The 16,103-nt window shown below is 43.0% G+C and overlaps 1 protein-coding gene across 1 annotated transcript in view; it reads right to left on the bottom strand.

Annotated features, from left to right (window-relative positions):
• LOC137368865 (nipped-B-like protein) overlaps nt 1-16,103 on the bottom strand; it is a 693,066-nt gene that overhangs the window by 428,559 nt on the left and 248,404 nt on the right. The window contains exons 10-12 of the mRNA XM_068029073.1: nt 10,219-11,571; nt 6,657-6,836; nt 3,127-3,318 (exon numbers count right to left, since the gene is read on the bottom strand). Of these exons, the coding sequence (XP_067885174.1) occupies nt 3,127-3,318; nt 6,657-6,836; nt 10,219-11,571 (1,725 nt within the window). The remainder of the gene's footprint in view (nt 1-3,126; nt 3,319-6,656; nt 6,837-10,218; nt 11,572-16,103) is intronic.

The raw sequence follows: 16,103 nt of genomic DNA, 5'->3' as shown, positions 1-16,103 counted from the left end.
TTCGATTGTTCCCATCCCCTGCAGTTTCCTTCTCCATCCTACGCATCCTAAATCTTGCCTAATCGCATCATAGTTTCCTTTCCCCCAGCTATAATTTTTGCCCTGCGGTATATACCTGTCCCTGCCCATCGCTAAGGGTAAACCTAACCGAATTGCGATCACTATCACCAAAGTGACTTTGTCGAAAGCCTTCTGAAAGTCCAAATAAACCACATTCACTGGCTCCCCCTCATCAACTCTACTAATTACGTCCTCGAAGAATTCAATTGAGACTTGTCAAGCATGATTTCCCTTTCTTAAGTCCATGCTGACTCTGCCCGATTCTACCACTGTTCTCTAAGTGTTCTGCTATAAAATCTTTTATTATGGACTCTAGAATTTTCCCCACTACCGACGTCAGGCTGACTGGTCTACAATTCCCTGCTTTCTCTCTACCTCCCTTTTGAAATAGTGGGGTTACATTAGCTACCCTCCAATATGTAGGAACTGTTCCAGAGTCTACAGAATCTTGGAAGATGATCACCAATGCATCCACTATTTCTAGGGCCACGTCCTTCAGCACTCTGGGATGTAGATTATCAGGCCCTGGGGATTTATCGGCTTTCAATCCCATCAATTTCCCCAACACCATTTCTCTATAGATACTGATTTCCTTTTGTTCCTCCCTCTCACTAAACCCCGTGTTCCCCAACATGTCTGGTATGCTATTTGTGTCCTCCTTTGTGAAGACAGAACCAAAGTATGCATTTAGTTGATCAGCCATTTCTTTGTTCCCCATAATAAATTCACCTGTTTCTGACTGTAAGGGACCTACATTTGTGTTTACTAATCTTTTTCTCTTCACGTACCTATAGAAACTTTTAGAGTCAGTTTTTATGTTCCCCGCAAGCTTACTCTCGTACTCTATTTCCCCCTTCTTGATCAATCCCTTGGTCCTCCTTTGCTGAATTTTAAACTGCTCCCAATCCTCAGGTCTGTTGTTTTTTTTGGCAAATTTGTATGCCTCTTCCTTGGATCTAATGCTATCTCTAATTTCCCTTGTAAGCCATGGTTTGGCTACCTTTCCCGTTTTACTTTTGCGCCAGACAGGAATAAACAATTCTTGCAGTTCATCCATGCGCTCTTTGAATGTTTGCCATTGCCTATCCACCATTATCCCTTTCAGTAACGTTTCCCAATCCATCATAGCCAATTCGCGCCTCATACCTTCGTAGTTTCCTTTATTAAGATTCAGGGCCCTAGTCTCAGAATCAACTATGGCACTCTCCACCTTGATGAAGAATTCTATCATATTACGGTCGCCCATCCCCAATGGGTCTCACACAACTATAGTGTCAATTATTCCTCTCTCATTACAAAGTACCCAGTCTCGGATGGCCTGTTCTCTGGTTGGTTCCTCAACATACTGGTCCAGAAAATCATCCTGTATGCACTCCATGAATTCCTCCTCTACGGTATTGTGACTAATTTGATTTGTCCAATCTATATGGAGATTGAAGTCACCCATAATTACAGATATTCCTTTATCGCATACGTCTCTATCATGTTGCCTCTGCCTAATAGAATATAATTTTCTAAGTGCACTGTTACAACTTCCTTCATAATGGACTCCAGAATTTTCTCAACGACTGATATCAGGCTAACTGGCTTGTAGCTGAACATCTCTGCTACTCCCCTGAGCACTATTATAATTTCTCCTGTCTCAGCCTCTTCCTTTTTACATAGGCGCCACACAAGTACCCTGCTTTCTCCCTCCTACCTGTCTTGAATAGCAGTGTTGCATTTGCTATCTTCCAAGCAACTATGGCCATTCCAGAACCGAGGACATTTTGGAAGAGCGCAACCAGTGCATCCCCTATCTCTGCAGCCACCTCTCTTAGAGCCCTAGGATGCAGGCCATCAAGTCCAGGGGTTTGCCAGCTTTGATTGCCATTAATTTGTCCAGTACCTCTAAATTACTATTAAATACCTCTGAGTTCCTCAATCTCATGATACCTTTGGTTCCCCTCTATTTCTGGTATGCCTTTTGTGTCGTCCATTATGAAGACAGACACAAAATAGCTGTTGAACATCTCTGCTATTCCCCTGAGCACGATTATAATTTCTGCTGTCTCAGCCTCTTCCTTTTTACATAGGCACCACACAAGTACCGGGCAAAGACGATCTCCAACAAGAGAATCTAACCATCTTACCTTGATGTTCAACAGCATTACCATCACTGAATCCCTCACCATTGACATTCTGGTGGTTAGCATTGACCAGAAACATAACAGTTCTGGTCACTGCACTATAGGAAAGATATGATTGCACTAGAGAGGGTAGAAGAGATTTATGAGGACTGGAGAATTTTAGTTACGAAGAGAGATTGGATAGGCTGGGTTGTTTTCTTTGGAACAGAAGAGGCTGAGGGAATACCTAGCTGAAGTGTATAAAATTATGTGGGGGCTAGATAGAGTGGAAAGGAAGGCCCTATTCCCTCTGGCCGAGGGAAATCTACGGGAAATCCAGGGGCATAGATTTAGGCTAAGAGGTAGGAGGTTTAGAATGGATTTGAGCAGAAATTTTTTTCATCCAGAGGGTGGTAGGGATCTGGAACTCACTGCCTGAAAGGGTGGTAGAGGCAGAAACCCTCATAACTGTTAAAAAGTACTTGGATACGCACTTAAAGTGCTGTAGCCTACTAGGCGACGGACCAAAGTGGGATTAGACTGTTTGGCTACTTGATGGCCATCATGTCGGCCAACACAGACATGATGGGCTGAGTGGCCTCCTTCTGTGCTGTAAATTTCTATGATTCTATTCTTACCACAGTTTCCCCACCCCATGATAGCAAATGTCTGAAATCTCAAAGGTTGACAGTTTTGAAAGGAGAAAGCTCCAAACAGACTTTCTGGCAGTAACTGGCCTTCAACTATACACTAATTTAAATTACCCCATGCATCTCAGGCTATAAAACACTACAGTATGGCTTCATATTCTAGTCAGTAAATGGTGTGCAAAAAACAACTTAAACATATTGTTCTAGTGTACTTTACAGTGACCTGTTCACTGCAACGTAACAAAAGTTAAACTTTGGCCACTTCCAACACTTCTGGTTTATTCCATTGTCAAGAAATGCACACTCACTATCACTGAGACTGGGAGGGGGGGAATCCTCCTCGGATCCGGGGCTACGCTCCCGATATCTGCTTCCTGAGCTCCTTCTGCCTTCGATGGAATAGCTGCCTCTTCGCAATTCATTTAGAATCCGCCGGTCACGTTCTTCACACTCCCAGGCTTTATCTGCCCCTCGGTCCTTCTTGTGCCTCTTCCTAGAAGCTGGGAGTAAACAGAATGTTTTTACAGTAGAATTTAATCCTGTTGTATGGATTACATTGTCTCTTTCTTACCATTACTCAATTCTCAAGCATTAATTTTAAACTCCTCTTTATTTTATACCTCAGTAAAACTGAGGTTGATCTTATCGGTGGCCGCCTAACTGAACCCATCCATGACACACATGGTATGCTGGATCTGTGCAAACCCATTTACCAAACTGAAGTAATGATGCAACACGAACAACCTTTGTGTCACCTGCAATAAGCTGCAAAACTCAGCTGTAAAAAGTAACAGCAGTGACAATACGTTTCCTAGGCCGACTCAACTGCTATTTGCATATTTATAGGATTGCTGCCATGCTGGTAATAATTATGCAAGTGCAGTTTTAAGTAAAGCAAATCTTGTTACATTTTCTTGATATTAGTCTGGTCCAATTTATTCCCCAAGTTTAAACCTGAATGTAAATAGAATTATCCAATATAAAGCTCTATCTATCTCAAAGCTTCACTATTTTATAGTCACAGTGTTATTTATGGCATAAGAGGCCATTTGGCCCATCAAGGCCATGCCGACTCTTCATGGAGTTATGCGGTCAGTCCCACTCCCATGCTCGATCCCCATGGCACTGCAAGTCTACTTCTCTCAGGTGATCACCCAACTTCCTCTTGAAGTCATGGATCGTCTCAGCTTCCACCACCCTTGTGGGCAGTGAGTTCCAATTCATTACCACCCGCTGCGCAAAAGCGCTTCCTCATATTCCCCCGCATCTTTTGCCCAAAAATTTCATTGCGTCCCCTAGTCCTTGCACTATTTGTTAATGTGAACAGTTTTTCCTTCCTGAAGCATGGCAACCAGAACTGGACACAGTACTCCAGCTGTGGCCTAACCAGAGCTTTATAAAGGTTCAGCATAATTTCCCGGCTTTTGTACTCAATACCTCTATTTATGAAGCCCAAGATCCTACATGCTTTACTAACCATTCTCTCAATATGTCCTGCCACCTTCAAAGATTGATGCACATGCATCCCCAGGTCCCTCTGTTCCTGCATGCTCTTTATAACTGCACCATTCAGTATTTATTGCCTCTCCCTATTTCTTCTGCCAATATGCATCACTTCACACTTGTCAGTATTAAATTCCATCTGCCAACTGTCTGCCCATTCTGCTAGCCTATGTCCTGTTGCAGGCGGTTCATATCACCCTCACTGTATGCCGCACATTAAAGGTGGTGTCGTCAACATATTTTGAGATTCTACTCTGTATTCCAAGATCAAAGTCATTTATCTCTAGCAGAAAAATCAGTGGTCTCAGCTGAAGGACAGCAATTTACTATGACTCGCTGTTTTGTCCTTAAGCCAATTTTTCATCCAAATGGACACTGACCCTCCTATTCCATGAGCCTCAATTTTGTTAACCAGGCTTTTGAGTGGTACCTTATCAAATGCTTTCTTAAAATCCACATGAAGAACATCCGCTGCATTCCCTGCATCAACCTTCTCTGTTACTTCATCAAAACGTTCAATTAGGTTAGTCAAGCATGATCTGCCTTTTACAAATCCATGCAGGCTATCCTCAATTAACTCAATCCTCGCTAAGTGTCTGTTAATATTTTCCCCAATTATTTTTTCTAAAACCTTACCCATCACTGATGTTAAACTAACTGGCCTGCAGTTGCTAGGACTTATTAGTTGCTTAGGTCCTTACACCCTTTCTTGAATAAGAGAGTGTCACATTTGCCACACTCCAATCCTCTGGCATCTTCACCATATCCAGGGTTGTGATAGACAATCAAGTACATGCCTCAGAAACATTTATTCTTTCTTTTCAAAGCTACACAAATAAATATTGCAAATGTTTTAATAAGAATGTTTCAACAATGTCCTAAGTTGCATATCCTATTCTTGATCCAGTCCATTTCCACTAGAGTGCTTTTACTCATTCCAACACCAAACTCCAGGAATCTCCCTTAAACCTCTCTATCGCCCATGAAGAACTAGCTCAAATAAAAGCAAAATACTGCAGATGCTGAAAATCTGAAGTAAAAACAGAAAGTGCTGAAAGCAGGTCAGGCAGCACCTGTGGAGAGAGAAACAGAAAGGTGACTGACCTGAAATGTTAATTCTGTTTCTCTCTCCACAAGGACTGCCTGGAAACAGATTTCGCTGAGCTTGTGTTGTCAACTTCTCAATAATTCTCCCTCTGGTTATATTTGCTTATTTAATGTACTTTGGGTAATTTATTACTTTAAAAGTATTGGAGGATTGAGAACTCTTGTTTGAGAAAAGGCAATTTAGCCCTTGAAATCTATTTCAAATACAAATACAAAGTGACTCCTGACAGTGCAGCCCCCCACTGCCGACGTCAACGAAGCGCTCCCAGATTCGCACATGCGCAGAACAGACTCTTGCTGCCAGTATGGTGCTGCGCATGTACAGCCTACAGTAACACCCGGCTTGCCAGAACTAATTCGCACATACATGCGAAAACGACATTCGTCCCTCGTTGTTCCCGGCCTTACCATTTCTCCCCATTCGGCTCCCTTCCGCTCCTGGTCCACGATTGCTGCCTTCCTTCCCCGCACGGGGGAAGCGGGGAAGAGAGACAGCGACAAGATAGGCAGGGGAAGGGCGGGAGACTGCGAGTGGGAGGGAGCGGGGAGTGAACGACTGAGGGGGAAGAAGTGGCCACGCCACGGATTCTGTTGACATGCACACACAATCATGCTGAACACGAGCTCCTACGATTTATCTTTTCCAACTTCCAAAATGTTAGAAATCTCTTTTGAAAATGCTCACTGGTTTAAAATTCGGGTTTATGTCCAGAAATAATCACCAATAAAATTCATTGCGGGGAACAGGAGCGGGGAATAGAAACAGGATGGAGTGGGCAGCAATGCAGAGCAGAGGGGAGGAAGCAGTGAGGCGGTGATCGCCTTTTGGTTTCATTTGTTTTCGTGTTTGTTTTTGTAATAAATTAAGCAGCGCCATCTTTGCTACTGGCAGTTGCCAAAAAACGTCAAAGTGACGTTTCAGTGCATGAGGCTGCATTTGCGCATGTGCAAGTACTGTGTCACCTAGTGGTTGCGTTGTAAGCAAACGCAGCCTTTCAAATATTAACCCTGCATCTGATTGGATTTTGAATAATAAAATGTTTTAGCTGTTTAATTTGCCCAGGTAATTCCAAACATTCCTCACTTTTTTGCAATAAAGTGCTTTCCATGTTTCCCTCCCCTACTCCCCCCACCGTTTATTTGTTCAGAACATACTTTCACTAATGTTCATTTCTATCTTCTTAGTTCTAATTTCTTAGCTTACTCAAACAACATCAGGACTACTTACATTCAAAGTCGCTGTCGTTATCACCCTCATCTGAGCTGATTTCTGCATAGTTTGGCTTTTCCTTCACTGTACTGCGCTTCCGTTTGTTCATCTTGACACGCTCACAGAGTGGCATTGTGGATTCAATCTCAGCAAGGAGATCAGGGGGAAGCTCCTTCAGCACTGATTGGTCAATCCCACCTGTCACAGAACAGCACACTGTGTAAACATCTGAAGTTTTTGATCAAAATTGACAGAATTTACAACACAGAAGCGGGCCATTTGATCCAACTGGTCTCTGTTATTGTTTATGGTGCACACAAGCTTCCACCTATGCTGTCGTTTAAGGCTGCATTGTGTTTCAGAGACAGCATATTTCACAATCAGCAAAGCACGGTTTCCACTTTTTTTTGTTGTATTTATCTCATCAGTGTGAGCAATTCGGATCTCTGCCTCACAGGTGTCAGGAATTAACAGCTAATTTTTCTCTCAGCACATGTGGATAATTAACTTTTTGGAAAACTGAGAAAAAAAACACATGAAGTCTCTCTCCGTCTCTATCTTCAATCTGCCTCTCCTGCAGCTTAATGCACTCCCTGACGTTTAAAGTAGACAATATTCACTTTTGAGATACAGCCAGCCTGAAGCAAATGATCTTGAAGACGATTTTGTTTGGCTTTTCAAAATTATTTGAAGAAAAGCTGCTGTGGAGAAACTACTTGATGAAATATTCATCAGCACACCTGAATGTACTGATGCATTTTGGGAAGTTAGGTAACACTGAGTCAGCACAATCCAAATTCGACTCTCAAAATCAGAGTTCAGGGCAAAATTATGAAGTCCAAGCCCAAGATTAGACCTTACCATTAGTCCTTTAGAAGGGAAATGAGGAAGTATTTCTTCACACGAAGGACAGAAGAAATCTAAAATTCTCAACCTCAAAAGACTGTGGCTGCTGGGACAATTGGAGCTTTCAATACTAAGATTTTTATTAGGTAAGGGTATTGAGGGACATGGAGCAAAGCCAAGTGAATGGAGTTGAGGTGATCAGCCATGACCTATTTGATTGGTGAAGCAGGCTCAAAGGGCTAAAGGGTCTCCTCCTGTTCCTATTGTGTCAGGCAGTGTGAATCCTTTAGCGAAAAGTCCTGTAATAGCACCAACTACAGTAACAGATGACTAAAAAATACGAATATGAAAGATTTCCTACAAGAATTAGTTTACATGGGAGTTTTCAATGGAATGCCTACCACACGCATTGAGTATAATATATTAAAACGTTAGATCCAGGAACTCTGCCTTTTTATTTTCAATTCTTACCTCCATTATTTAAAATGAAATCTGCCTATGCAAACTTGTCACACTGTAATTACACTCCCCTATCAGTGGCTCTGCTGTGCTGTTTATTTCAGATCTCTGAACTTGTATCACAGAGAAACTGCTGTACTCTAACTCCAATTTCCAAACTGCGAGAAGCTTTCTACTTAACTATAAAAATTATAGAAATGTACAGCACAGAAGGCAGCCATTCACCCTGTCATGCCTGTACTGACTCTTAGAAAGAACAATCGTGCTTAGTCCCACTTCCCTGATTTTTATCTGCAAACCTAGCTCCTCATCCTCCAGTACCTGCCCAATTCCTTTGTAAAATTATTTTTGCAATCAACTTCCATCAGCTTCTCAAGGGTTTTCTCCGGGTGCTCCGGTTTCCTCCCACAAGCCAAAAGACTTGCAGGTTGATAGGTAAATTGGCCATTATAAATTGTCACTAGTATAGGTAGGTGGTAGGGAAATATAGGGACAGGTGGGGATGTTTGGTAGGAATATGGGATTAGTGTAGGATTAGTATAAATGGGTGGTTGATGTTCGGCACAGACTCGGTGGGCCGAAGGGCCTGTTTCAGTGCTGTATCTCTAATCTAATCTAAAAAAAGGTTAGTAAACAAAATTAGAGCACATGGGATTGGGGGAATGAACTGGCATGGATCGAGAACTGGTTAACAGACAGAAAACAGAGCGTAGCAATAAATGGGTCATTTTCAAGTTGGCAGGCTATGATTAGTGGGTACTGTAAGGATCAGCGAGTGCTTGGACCCCAAGTATTCACAACCTATATCAATGATTAAATGTAATATTTCCAAGTTTGCAGATGACACAAAAATAGGTGGAAGTACGAGTTATGAGGAGGATGCCAAGATGCCTCAAGGGAATTTGCAGAGGCTAAGCAAGTGGGCAGAAATTTGGCAGATGGATACAATGTGGAGAAATGTGAGATTATCCACTTTGGTAGGGGAAAAAAAGAAATGAGTATTTCTTAAATGGAGAGAGGCTGGAAAGTGTTGAATTTCAAACAGACTTGGGTGTCCTTGTTTATGAGTCACTGAAAACTAACATGCAGGTACAGCAAGCAATTAAGGCGGCAAATGGTATGCTGGCCTTTATTACGACAGGATTTGAGTATAGGAGTAAAGATGCCTTACTGCAATTGCCTTTGCGAGACCTCACCTGGAGAAGTGTGTGCAGTTTTGGTCTCCATATCTAAGGAAAGATATATTTGCCATAGAAGGAGTTCAATGAAGGTTCACCAAACTAATTCCTGGGATGGAGGGATTGTCGTATGAGGAAAGATTAAATTGACTGGGCCTTTATTCTCTGGAGTTTGGAAGAATGAGAGCTGATCTCATTCAAACATACAAAGTTCTTACTCGACAGGGTAGATGCAGGAAGAATGTTTCCCCTGGCTGGGGTCCAGAAACAGTCTCAGAATAAGAGGTAAACCATCTAAGACTGAGATGAGGAGGAATTTCTTCACTCAGAGGGTGCTGAATCTTTGGAATTCTCTGCCCCAGAGGACTGTGAAGGCTCAGTCGCTGAGCATGTTCAAGACTGAGATGGATAGTCTTCTACATATTAAAAACATCAAGGGATATGGGGATAGTGCATGAAAATGGTGTTGAAGTAGATGATCAGCCACGATCTCAATGAATGGCAGAGCAGGCTCGAAGGGCTGAGTGGCCGATTCCTGCTCCTATTTGTTATGTCAAGAGAAACTGTTTCCAATGGCTAAAGGGTACAATAATCAGAAGAGTCAGATTTAAGGAGATTGGCAAAAGAACCCAAGATGACATGAGAAAAAATCTTATTTTACGCTATGAGTTATGATAACAAATGCACTTCTGATAGGGTGGTGGATACAGGTTCAATAGTCCCCTTCAAAGGGGAATTGGACAAATAACTGGAGGAAACAAAAATCACAGGGATAGGGGGAAAAAGAGCAGGCTATGGGACTACAGGTACAAGAAAAATCTTTCTGCTTTGGGGGCCAAGGGTTGGAGAGGTGACTGCCCAATAGAGAAGATATTTAAAGGCCATAGTATAGCACAGTATAAGGAAAATGTTTAACTAATTTTTCTATATGCTGCTGTGTTAATGCTCTGCCACTGGAGGGTGCTCACTGCATTACTGATTCACTCGAGTCCAAATATATTCCCACAAACAGACCAAGGAAATAAACTACAAATTATAAAGGAACCCTAAAAAAGGGGTCATCACAACTCAGCAATAATGAAAAGTAACATTAGTACCTTTACTTGGCTTGGAGGGCAATCTACTCTTAGATTTGCCAGAACTCCTCGATGCATTTTTGTCTTCAGTGTCCTTTATAAATTTCTGCACTTCATCAAAGGGCAGTTTATGGAGAACCACAACAGGTTTGATCACTTTCTTCAGGTCCTCCACTAAATCAATTTTTTCCACCTTTAATTTTAATTCATTCTTATCCATTGACTTCCTCAATTCCTTCTGTTCATTGCAAACATTACCATCCTTATCCCGCTTGATTTTTGGAATTACAAAGTTTTTTAGTGCATTGGACCTTCCTCCCCCCAGAAGATAGCTGGGAAATTTTTCTTTAACAGAAAGAGGGTTGGGAGTCTCTGGCTTCACTTTGTTCCCCTCCGATCTCCGGTCATCCCTGTCTTTACTGCTCAGTGATCCTGACGGAAAGTCCGATCTTCTACTCTGCTTCAATGCAGTTCGATCTTTCACTTCAGATTTAATTTTCCCAGGTTCTCGGTTATCCTGTTTGACTCTGGGACTTTCTGATCGCAACCTCTGTTCTACTGGTGAACGACGCTCACTCCGGTCACCGCGACCCCCTCTGTCACCTGAATCAGAACGTACTTTCTTTTCCACCCTCACTGGTTTTGAGCAGTCTGTCTGGTTATGTTTCAGAGTCTCATTTCGAGTAGGTTTAGAATCAGATTCGTTCCTGTTCAATTTTGGGGTCTCTGGTCTCCTGACCTTTGGTGGATTTACCTTTCCTCTTTCAGAATCATTTTTCTCATCCAATTTCTGTTTCTGGGTTTCCAGCTCTCGTTTATCTTTGGGAGTCTCTGAAATCTGTCGTCCTTCATGGCGTGGTTTTGCTGTTTCTGATCTACTCTCAGCTTTCATTTTTGTATGTTCAGATTTGCCCTCATGTTTGTGTTTAGATATTTCGGGTCTCTTCTCTGGCGTTGATTTAGTTACATCTTGCCTGTTGTCATGCTTTCCTTTCGGTGTCTCTGGTCGGCTCTCACTCTTCTGTTTTGGAGTTTCAGGCCTGGGTTTGATTACATCAGGCCGACTGTTGTCCTTTTGCCCCTCATTTTCAGATTTCCTCCCGGGAATCTCTGGACGGTTTTCTGGCTGAGGTTTTAATACTCCCGTTGTATCTTCTTGCCTTGTTAAAGTCCCTTCCGTGCCCTGCCGCACTGACTCCAAAGACTTCTTCACACTTTCTGAATCTTGAGGAGGGGCTGCTTGTCCATCAGTTCTTCCTGCATGTTGTAGATCAATACTGACCAAGAGGGCAGGTCTGTTTGCACCAGCCCCACTACCACCTCCAGCAGTCTCTTGTGGGAATGAGTCTTGTTTCCGTTTCTTTAAGGGTTTGTCTAAAACAAAGAAAAGGTTGAATGTCACTGTCATGTACTTGCACAATATCACAAGATAGCAGAATGAGTGGGGCTGGTGAGGCCAGCAAAATGTACTCCAGATGTGACCTAACAAGTGACCTGCACTGGTCACATCACATTTAAGTACTGCGTTCCTATCACCATGTTTTAAAGAGTCAAACAGGCACTGGAAATGTTATTATTATAAGCTATGATGGACTGAGTGGCCTTTTCTCATTTTACAACTCTTCACCCTTTGGTGGTGGTGACAACTTACAACTATCATTTCCTAACCATTGAGATATATACTAATCAGGCAACTCCTGTCATGTTTTTAAGAAAATATAGCTTTTATTCACATTCTGGAAGAGATAGGTGTATCCACCTATGTAGTAATAATTCAGGAAATCATCGTTTCTTTTCACAAGTTAGGACTTTATACAGCATAATGTGGCACAAGGTAGGAATCCTTAAATAAATCACCATGTAACTCGCTCTCTAGGGTGGGCCCCAAAATTAAGGCTCCACAACAAGACACCATGACCAGAGGCTGGCCAGTCTATGGCCCTGGAGTTTTAAAAATTCATGGTGACTAAGGCTGTAGCTATCAACTACTCCGCTGCTGCACCTTTGTAAAGTGTCAGCACCAGGGACTCTGCATGGTGAGCTGAAGCACATTTGGACCACTCTAGGGATGGAATTCTAGGAACAATGCTTGGTACTAAAATTTCACAATGTAGAACATCAGCACGTCCAACTTTCACATTCACACTATAGACTTTAACACAAGAATTTCAGCAAAGTGTAATCACGGTCTAGGAGGAAAAGCACCCAAGCTGAGCAAGGGAAATATAGATTTATTCATTGTAAACTCAAGATTGGGCATGGAAACATTTTGAGCTGAACAACACAGAAGCTGCATGTCAACCACTGGTGCGGGAGCAAACTGGGATGAAATTTATCAACATTAAAACACCTTGACTGAAATACAGTATTTCCTAAAATTTATTGGTATTCATTCACCGATATTGTATTTGTTGGCTGAATGCTAAGTGCTCTGGTCTTGGGCTAATGATCAGTGCTAATAAAAGACTCACATTTATATAGCACCTTTCACAAGTGGCTTGCTAGGCTATTTCAGAGGGCATTTCAGACTCAACCACATTCCTGTGGGTCTGGAATCACATATATGCCAGACCAGGTAAGGACGGCAGATTTCCCTCCCTAAAGGACATTAGTGAACCAGATGGGTTTTTAGAACAATCAACAATGGTTTCATGGTTACATTAGACTAGTTTTTAATTCCAGATTTATTAATTGAATTCAAATTTCACCATCTGCCGTAGTGGGATTGGAACCCATGTCCCCAGAGCCTGTCCAGTGACATTACCACTATGCCACCGCCTCCCATTCTGGTAAATCTCCTCTGCACCCTCTCAAGGACCCTCACACTCTTCCTAAAGTGCGGTGACCACAACTGGACACAAGACTCTAGTTGGGGCCTAACCAGAGATTTATAAAGATTCAGCATAACGTACCTGCTTTTGTACTCAATGCCTCTATTTATGAAGCCCAAGATCCCATATGCTTTACTAAGCACTCTCTCAATATGTCCTGCCACCTTCAAAGATCGATGCACATGCACCCCCAGGTCCGTCTGGTCCTGCACACTCTTTAGACCTATGCCATTAAGTCTAGAGTCTTGCGTCCAGTTGTGGTCACCACACTTTAGGAAGAACGTGAGGGTCCTTGAGAAGGTGCAGAGATTTACCAGAATGGGAGGCGGTGGCATAGTGGTAATGTCACTGGACAGGCTCTGGGGACATGGGTTCGAACCCATGGTGAAATGCAGCACCTTACACTTGTCTGTATTAACTTCCATCTGCCACTTATCTACCCATTATGCTAGCCTGTCTATGCCCTGTTTCAGGTGGTTTACATCATCTTCACTGTTTTCCACTCCTCCAAGTTTCGTATCACCGGCAGATTTTGAAATTCGATCGTGTATTCCAAGATCAAAGTCACTAATATATAGCAAAAAAAGCAGTGGCCCCAGCACTGACCCTTGGGGAATACCACAACCTACCATCTTCTAGTCTGAAAATTTACCTCAGCTCGCTGTTTTCTGTCTTTGAGCCAACTTTTTAACACAATTAAATACAAACCCTCCTATCCCATGAGCCTCAATTTTGTTGATCAGTCTTTTATGTGGAACTTCATCAAATGCTTTCTTAAAATCCCATATAGAAAACATCCACTACATCCCCTTCATCAACCTTCTGTTACCTCATCAAAAATTCAATTAGATTAGTCAAGCATAATTTGCCTTTTACAAATCCCTGCTGGCTATCCTCAATTAACACAAATCTCTCCAATTGCCTGCTGATTCTTTCCCTAATTATTGTTTCTAAAATCTTACCCAGCATTGATATTAAACCAACTGGCCCACAGTTGCTAGTTAGTACTGTCCTTGCACCCTTTCTTGAATAAGGTTGTCACATTTGCCACTGTTCCATCCTCTGGCACCTCCCCCATATCCAGGCAAGGTTGCAAGATTATGGCAGGCCCTTCCACCATCTCCACTCCCACTTCCTGTACTAACTTTACATGCAAGCCACCCGGACCTCAAGCATAGCCAACCTTTCCAGGTTTTACCCGATCCATTGCCCTCTACTCTCTCCGCTTCTACCAATATTTTGTCAGATTTCTCGTCCTTAGTAATCACTGATTCCAAGTACTCATTAAGTATTCAAGCCTTGCTCTGCTCCTCTAAGCATATATTACCCTCTTTGTTTCCAATAGGTCCACTCCAGCTCCTTACTACCCACTTACTATTTACATGCCGGAAGATAATTTTTGGGTTCCCTTTTATGTTAGCTACGATTTCTGTTCTCATATTCTCTCCTTGCCAGTCTTATTTTCCTCTTCAGTTCCCCTCTCAAGCTATTGCATTTGGCCCTGGTTCCACTTAGAATTCACCTGACACAAAATGGTGATAATGACCAGATAATCTTGTTTTTGAACCCGGAACCTTGTGACTCAAAGGCGAATGCTACCAACTGAGCCATGGCTTCCTGCCAGTAGTACCTGGTAAATCAGATACAGCAACTGAATTTAACCTAACAACTATGAGTAGTATTAGACCATATGGCCTCACAAGCTTGCTCCACCGTTCAATACAATTATGGCTGATCTCCTGCCTCAGCTCCACTTTCTTGCACATTTCCCATAGCCCTCAATTCCGAGAGATCAAAAACCTACCTATCCCAGCCTCGAATGTAATCCAACGATAGAGCATCCACATCCCTCCGGGGTAGGGAATTTCCAAAGATTCACAACACTTTCACTGAACAAATTCTCATTTCAGTCCTAAATGATCAATCCCTTAAGTCTGGGGTAGGACAGACTGTGCCCCCCATCTTCGAAATTCCCATGTTCCTCAGTCAGGAGAAATAAACTCTGCGTCGACACAGTAAAGCCCCTTCAGAATCTTGTATGTTTCAATGAGATCACCTCTCATTCTTCTAAACTCGAGAGTATTGGCCCATTGCCAAGCAAAAGACCATCTCAAACAAGAATGTGGAGTGCTCCTCCTATGCACTGTGGGGAAGTCAGGGACAATTCCAGTGGCCAGGGCGAACACCTATGCAGGAAGTGTCTCCAGCTGCAGCTACTTGAAATTCGCGTTGTCGGATCTGGAGCAGCGGCTGGAGACACTGTGGGGCATCCTCGAGGCAGAGATCGTCGTGGATAGCACGTACAGGGAGGCGATCACACCGCAGGTAAAGACTGCTCAGGCAGAAAGGGAATGGGTGACCACCAGGCAGAGTAGAAGAACTAGGCAGGTAGTGCAGGAGTCCCCTGGGTCCATTTCCCTCTCCAACAGATATTCCGTTTTGGATACTGCTGGGGGTGATAGCTTCTCAGGGGAATGCAGCAAGAGCCAAGTCTGTGGCACTACGGGTGGCTCAGCTGCACAGGAGGGGCGGAAAAGGAGTGGAAGAGCTACAGTGATAGGCGAGAGAGAGAGAGAGAGAGACGAGAGAGAGAGAGAGAGAGAGAGATACAGAGAGAGAGAGAGATACAGAGAGAGAGAGAGATACAGATACAGAGATACAGATACAGAGAGAGAGAGAGAGATACAGATAGAGAGAGAGAGAGAGAGAGAGAGATACAGAGAGAGAGAGAGAGAGATACAGATACAGAGATACAGATACAGAGAGAAAGAGAGAGAGGATACAGATACAGAGAGAGAGAGAGAGAGAGAGAGAGAGATACAGAGAGAGAGAGAGAGAGAGAGATACAGATACAGAGATACAGATACAGAGAGAGAGAGAGAGAGATACAGAGAGAGAGAGAGAGAGAGAGTATACAGATACAGAGAGAGAGATAGCGAGAGAGAGATAGCGAGAGAGAGATAGCGAGAGAGAGATAGCGAGAGAGATAGCGAGAGAGAGATAGCGAGAGAGAGATAGCGAGAGAGAGATAGCGAGAGAGAGATAGCGAGAGAGACGAGATAGCGAGAGAGAGAA

The sequence above is a fragment of the Heterodontus francisci genome, chromosome 4 (genome assembly GCF_036365525.1).
Source record: "Heterodontus francisci isolate sHetFra1 chromosome 4, sHetFra1.hap1, whole genome shotgun sequence".
NCBI classification, from domain to species: domain Eukaryota; kingdom Metazoa; phylum Chordata; class Chondrichthyes; order Heterodontiformes; family Heterodontidae; genus Heterodontus; species Heterodontus francisci.
The sequence above is the reverse complement of the archived record's forward strand: the minus strand, read 5'-3'. Positions and strand labels throughout refer to the sequence as shown.